This window comes from Papaver somniferum, chromosome 9 (assembly GCF_003573695.1).
Source record: "Papaver somniferum cultivar HN1 chromosome 9, ASM357369v1, whole genome shotgun sequence".
NCBI classification, from domain to species: Eukaryota; Viridiplantae; Streptophyta; class Magnoliopsida; order Ranunculales; family Papaveraceae; genus Papaver; species Papaver somniferum.
In genome coordinates this window covers 162658818-162665365 of record NC_039366.1, presented here as the reverse complement: position 1 = coordinate 162665365, position 6548 = coordinate 162658818, and the positions used below count along the sequence as shown (strand labels likewise).

The 6548-nt window shown below is 39.3% G+C and overlaps 1 protein-coding gene across 5 annotated transcripts; it reads left to right on the top strand.

Annotated features, from left to right (window-relative positions):
- Positions 1 to 462: 462 nt before the first annotated feature.
- On the top strand, positions 463 to 6180 carry LOC113313318. 5 transcript variants are annotated; one of them, XM_026562076.1, is made up of 15 exons: positions 463 to 571; positions 686 to 787; positions 861 to 1018; positions 1122 to 1585; positions 2077 to 2143; positions 2227 to 2486; positions 2577 to 2619; positions 2800 to 3041; positions 3220 to 3580; positions 3709 to 3809; positions 3924 to 3967; positions 4751 to 4976; positions 5108 to 5252; positions 5387 to 5523; positions 5642 to 6180. In XM_026562076.1, exons 3-15 carry the CDS (start codon positions 976 to 978, stop codon positions 5822 to 5824), a joined length of 2316 nt encoding a protein of 771 aa, XP_026417861.1. In that variant the 5' UTR covers positions 463 to 571; positions 686 to 787; positions 861 to 975; the 3' UTR covers positions 5825 to 6180. The 5 variants fall into 5 exon arrangements, with proteins under 5 accessions (XP_026417861.1, XP_026417862.1, XP_026417860.1 ...); XM_026562077.1 differs by having other exon boundaries at positions 463 to 575; XM_026562075.1 differs by lacking the exon at positions 686 to 787 and having other exon boundaries at positions 463 to 606.
- The last annotated feature ends 368 nt before the right edge of the window (positions 6181 to 6548 follow it).

The following is a 6548-nucleotide window of genomic DNA, read 5'->3' as shown; positions in this document are numbered from 1 at the left end:
AATACAAGACAGTGTTATCGGTCTTACAAACTGAGAAAATCGCTATACGTCTGAAGCCGTATTACATGTACTCGTACACATAGCGGAGTAGCTATATATCAACTTACAAATTTATGTGGTATGCATATTCGTATGCACATTATGAAAAAATCTATTTGTTTCGTGATCCAGATAAATATGTATATTAGTATACAAACCGATTGGAAGAAAAACTTTTTAATTCTACTTAGGACGAAGCATTGCTCTCTTAAACGTATCTCTATACTCTATTCAAACATTGCCAAAAATTTCAATGGTACCCCCGGGGTATTGGCTTCCCCTGACAAAAATATATCAAGTGTGAACCAAATACATGATTTGATGTCTCACTTGTATAAAGACTCCACGTCAGGAGCAATTGGTCCTACACATATTAATAGCGGGTGAAGACAGGAAATCCTAATTCCTCCACCAAAACAAAAAGAACTCTAAAAAAAAAGAGTTTTTAGGGTTTTATGTTCTTGACGAAAAACCCTAACACACTCTACTTTTCAAACACAGAGAAAAAGGGACTTTTGATGATGAACAAATTGTAGGTTAAAATCTCCTCTCTAACCTGTTGCCCTTGTAAGTTATCGATCGAACTGCCTAAGATCTTTGAATATTTGAATTAACCTTCTCTCCGTAAAATTTCAATCTTTCCTAGGTCATCTTCCCAATACTTCTATTTTGTTTTTCTTGATTGATGGTAATCTTCAGTGGGCATTTGAGGTTACTTATTAGCATTTCCAAAATTAACTTCGGCAGTGTAAGTGTTATAATAAGACATTCCTAAAGCACCCTCTTTCTATGACCTATGTAACCATAGTACACTTTTGCAGGTTTCTGCTTCTTTCACAGGTATATAGAGAGGTTCAATTGGTCGATTACAAGAAATCATTAAAATCCAGAAAAGTAGATTTTGTTGGTGCTGGGAGGGGAGAACTATTCGTGGGAATGGATCTTGATGATCTTCTTTCTGAGCCTGTAGTGGTGAATGGTAAGTAATGATATATTAGGTTTTAGGTATACGAGTTTTAGTTTCTTAGTTTAATGTTTTTGCAATGTGTTGATAAGTTAGGAATCTTATTATTTTCTGGCAGCTCGAGCTGGGTTTAAGTTTCAACCAAAGGCCAGACCAAAGGGTAAGGTGAAAGGAACTGTCTTGCCAACCCCTAGCCAATTTGATTCTTCTAAGGACAAGCCAGTTGCAGTAGACGATAGACATGCTGACATTTTGAAGTCCGTAGCTCATTTGGTCCCCCTTGCAGAGACTGTATCCGTTAACTCTTCTGCTGATACACCAGATGAAATCCCACGTAATTCCACAGTTATAGATTCTTCATCCCAACCAGTGATTCAGCACTCTGTAAATCACACTGGAGCTTTGTTTCAAGAGGTTTCAGTGTCTGATGGTGACAGAATTTTTGCATCAGCTAATGTCTCTCCACAGTTTGGCACCAGGGGGGCGGACGTTGCCTCCCCAGATCCTTCATTTGTGGGAGTGGCAAATTTTTCTGACATTCATGCTGATAAGCAAGCTGGTTTTACAAGATCGGGAGTAGAGGTATACTTCAAGATATTGTCATATGTTGTTTGGGGCGAGGCGTGAGGCGTGACATTGAGCATAGAATATAAAGCTGTGGCAAGCTGCCGCATTATATATATATTAATACCCAAATAAATATTAGTAAATCATCATAAACAGATAAACTAGAAATGTGATCTCTATAATATATGCAATGAAGTCCTTATAGGTTAAAAGTATGCATATTGGAATCCTAGGGCCCGGAAATAAGTTCCAACCTGACCCCTTAAAAAAATATCCACACTTCCACTTTCAAGCAACACCCACCCTCTTACACCTCCAACTGTGGTGTCTCCGAGGTTCCGTCATGGCACCTCATTTTAAAAGGGGTAACCTTTCCTTGAGTGTGGCCCCAAAAGTGAAACCACTACCACTTTGGAGCCCCAGCCGTATTCGAGTTGCCGACAACGTCTCACTTTGTCATCTGCTCAAGCTTCGCACTTTTGGTTTTGTAATTTATTGCTTTTTAGACTGCAGATATTTTCTCCGATCTGGAATCACTTGATGATATTCTTCCTCAGCCAGCCATGTCAAATGGTGCGTGATGAACATCTTCACTTATTGGAAGGTTGTATAAGGTTATTCTTCATGACACATAATGTCTGAATTCTTATCTGTAGGGAACACAGTGAAAAAATTCCAGCCTAAGGTGAAAGTGAATAGCCAGCCTACAAATAAGCTACCTATATCACGCCCCGTTGCTAGTGAAGCAGACTCAGAAAGACTTGCATCTGTTGCCTCAAACCCCAATGCTTCTATTGCTCCAGAGATAAACAGTAACCCAGATATTGTTGAAGTATCCCAGGAGGTGTTAAACTATGGAGATGCTGCTGATGCCCTTGGAGTATCATGGGTCGGTGACATGAGGCTGGAGAGAGAGGTAAAAGAGTTTTTTTTGCTAACTGTAAATGTGCTTCTTCGATCGATGTACATGTAAGATTGACCTTGACAAGACCATGTATGCTTTCAGGAGGAGGCTTTTGGTGGAATAAATTCTCAGGATACTGCTACCGGTAATTTCGAACTCTCAATATGTCAGTGTTTAGTTCACAATTCCCACCTTTTTTAATTTGAATGGTTGCATCAAGAAGCTACTTGGGTTATTGTTTTGGGGAAGAATACACAATCCCAGCTGAAGGTCCGTGCAAATGTAATGAATTGTATATCTTTTTTTTTCTTTGTTTTTCTTCCAGGGAATCCTTTCTTAGTTCCTTGTGCAAATGAATCTTTGGAAGAGGATTTGACTCCCACCTTTCCTTCTGATAGTTTTATTGATTCCTCAACCATGGGGTTTTCTAATTCTGTGCCAAGGGACGCATCCCCGGAACAATTAACACACGAGTTGGAAAGTTCTGCTGAAAGATCTTATCCAGAGCTTGTCACTCAGGAAGAACTTGTGGACTTACAGGCTGGTCATGTGATCTCTGGAGGAGAGGTAACAAAATCAATTGGGCCTGTGATGATTATACTATACAAGTTGTACGTGTAAAATATGCTAGTTACATTGAACCAAAGCTTTACTGTTGTCATGGTCATTTGGCTGGATACGATGAAGAAAAGACATAAAGATAAAATTTTGTTGCAAATACTGATGGTTTTTGTTATAAATCCAGAATGAGAGATCTGTTTCCGCTGCTAGCAACAAAAATGGAACTGGTAAATCCTCAAGGCTGCTGAGAAATGAGGTGTCTCATCCTGTTGCTGCTGATGAGATGGCAGAGGAGACTAGAGAGAATCAGCATTTGCTTTCTGAACCAGCCCAAAATTCTTCGGGTAATGTGGATAATAATGATGACTACTGTAGAGGCGAAGAGGCGCCCAATTCGAACAGGACACCCGAAAACTCAAAGAAACCAGTGTCTGGAAATGAAAAAACAGGTCGCAGGCGTAAAAAAGCAGATGGGCCAGACTCCTCAGACAAAGAACTACCCAAAAAGAAGTTCTCTCATTCTACTCGAAGAAATAGGAGAAAAGGTACCTCATTTTTTATGTTTTTGGCTAAAGAGGTTCTTGCACTTTATGATTTGCTTTGGAGTTTGATATCATTCTATTGGTGACACTGGGTGACTCATCTGTAATTGAATTTACTTTTGCGTTTCAAGTGGACAAGATTTTGCTTGAAACCCCGGATCATGAAATTGATCCTCGGAAGCTGACCCTGAAGGACCTAATCCTGCTTGCAGAAGCCAAGGAACGGTTGTTGGTATGTATAACTTCATATAAAATATTATCGCAGAAGCATTATCTTTTGGAATTAGTTTTTATGGCGAACATCACCATTTTGCTCATCTGATGTCTGTTATTCACTTATTTGCAGAGTAAAGATCCAAATGCAGCGAAGAACTCCTTACCGAATCAAAGGTATTAACAGGTCCACATATATTACTGGATGCGCTTTGATTTTGCAATAGGTTTCATCATTTTTCACTTATGGGTATCTAGTAAATTTAGTGCCACATGAAAAGTTTGTTTGTAATAGATTGCATGATGTCAGAATTGTTTTTTATTTTGACTGTGAAGTAAATTCTGATGCTTAGCTATAACACAGAACTTATTAGTGTTGACAAGGAACTTCATCAACTGTTTAGATAATTATTTGTACCACTGTATTGCACAGAATGGAAAAAGAAAAGTTGTGGGTTGGTTGGAACCAAATATTCTGTAAAGGAAGGTAGCCATTAAAAAAAAGTTGTGGGCTGTGCTTACAAGTTACGTCTTAGTAGGCACAAACGCTATTGGTGGGTTATGTGGCTCACATTCCTGTATTTGTCGCCCACTTTTTGTCTAACGATATCTCTTGTTGAACCGACTCCCTCTAACAGTATCTAGTAAACACAATAGCATATGCAGCAACTGGTCTGTGTGCCTGGATGATGATTTCCTTGAGTTAATCCCTTACATTAAGCAAGTAGGAGTAAACATCAAGTGCTAGTTATCTAACCAATGCTAATAGTATTCTTTATCAGAGGATAAACTTGAATCTCAGAACAAAAATATGCTACTAGTAACGAAAGTTACAAACTAAACTATGCTAAACTTGTTTTCTCATAGCAAATATGTAACATTATCTTATGTTTGGCAAATTGGCAAAGTATGCGTACAGATGTTGAATAACTCGAACTGGATTTGTGTTTCCTTCTCCAGAAATACCCGAGATACCTCTTTTGGTGAAGAGGACTCGTTTGGCTTGCCAGAGGACTCGTTTGGATTGCGAGATGACTCGTTTGGATTGCGTGATGACTCATCCTTTGGCTACCAGGACGATGAGCAAGCAGCACCTTCTGCTCAACCTAAACTCAACTACCATACTTTCATGAAAAGGACATCAAAACAAAGTTGGTCCCAACAAGACACTGAACTGTTCTATGAGGTAAGAGTTACTTGTATTCTCTGAGATGCTGTTCCTTCGCAGCACTACTGAATTAAGTCATGATAGAATGTAACCCCAAAATTTCATGTAATATTAAATCACCATGTTTGATTACTCTTGCATTATGACAGGGAATTCGGCAGTTTGGAACAGATTTTGCAATGATACAACAACTATTTCCTGGACGAACACGACATCAAGTGAAACTGAAATATAAGAAGGAAGAAAAACAGCATCCTCAAAGGCTTTCTGATGCTTTGACAAATCGTTCCAAGAGTAAGTCGAAATTTGAATGTATTTTTATGTGCAATATTGTTCTGCTTTAGCACCTAGTATGTAGCTTTACCAAAAGAAAAAACACCTAATTTGAATGATTTGAAGACTCAAATGTGAGGACTTTTCTCTTGCAGATCATTCCCATTTTGAACTGGTTATTGAAAGGCTAAAAAAAGCTGCAGCCGAAGCTGAGGCTGAGCAAAATTCTAACAGAGATGACGAGTCTGTTGGCCTGACGGGCGAGGAAGAGGAGGTCACTCATGACACAAATGTAGGCCCTGATTTTTTCTTGTCTTTCTTCCTCATTGTGAAAGGAAAACAAACAAACAAAAAACTCATAATCTCATTGTACTTGTATGTTCTTTTTTCTTTTATTGCTTTTCTCACAGGAAGAAGTGACACAGAATAAAAACCAAGATAAGTTTGAGGAGGAAGAAATGGGTGAAGGTACGATGGAAGCAGAGGAGGTGGCTACTGTGAATCATCAAGGTTATAATCCTGTTAAGTGTCATCAAGAAAGTGAAGAAGAAGATGTCTATGATATATGGAGTGAATACAAAAGTGACATTTAAAACTTGATTTTTGGAGGCACTGTGATGTGATATCCTGTCTTCAACTTGTATCTGAAAAAACAAAGAATAGAAGAAGACAGGGAAGAACTGTGAAAAAACAAAGACAGACAGAATGAAAACAAAGAATTAGAAGAAGACACGGACGGACCGAATAAAAATGAAGAAAGATTAATGATTATTGGGGCTGATGGGAGTCGATCCCGGGTCTTCAGAGCTACAACGCGCCAATATTACCACTAAGCTATGCTGGGTCTATTTAGCGTGTTTTATTCTTAACATGTACTTTGTTGGTATTGTTTTATTATAGAATACTAGGTATCACCCCGGCCTACGGCCGGGGCTCAACCTTTTTTCGATTTTTTTTGTTGTTGTTTGGAGCTTTTCTGGTCGTGTCAAATTAGTCGGGGACTACAGCCCCGGTCGTGGTCCCTTACGGAAATTCTAGTATTTTATTGATCGTGTCAAATTAGTCGGGGCCTACAACTCCGGTCGTGGTCCCCTGCGTAAATTCCAGTATTTTATTGGTCGTGTCAAATTAGCCGGGACCTATGGTCTCGACCGTAGCCCCCTAGGCAAATTCCTTTATTTTGTTGGTCTCGGCAACGGAGCCTGCAGCCCCGACCGTATTCCCCTACACAAATTCCGGTATTTTGTTGGTCATGCTAAATTAGTCCGAGGCTTGCATCCCGTCCATAGTCCCCTACGCAAGTTCCGGCATATATAT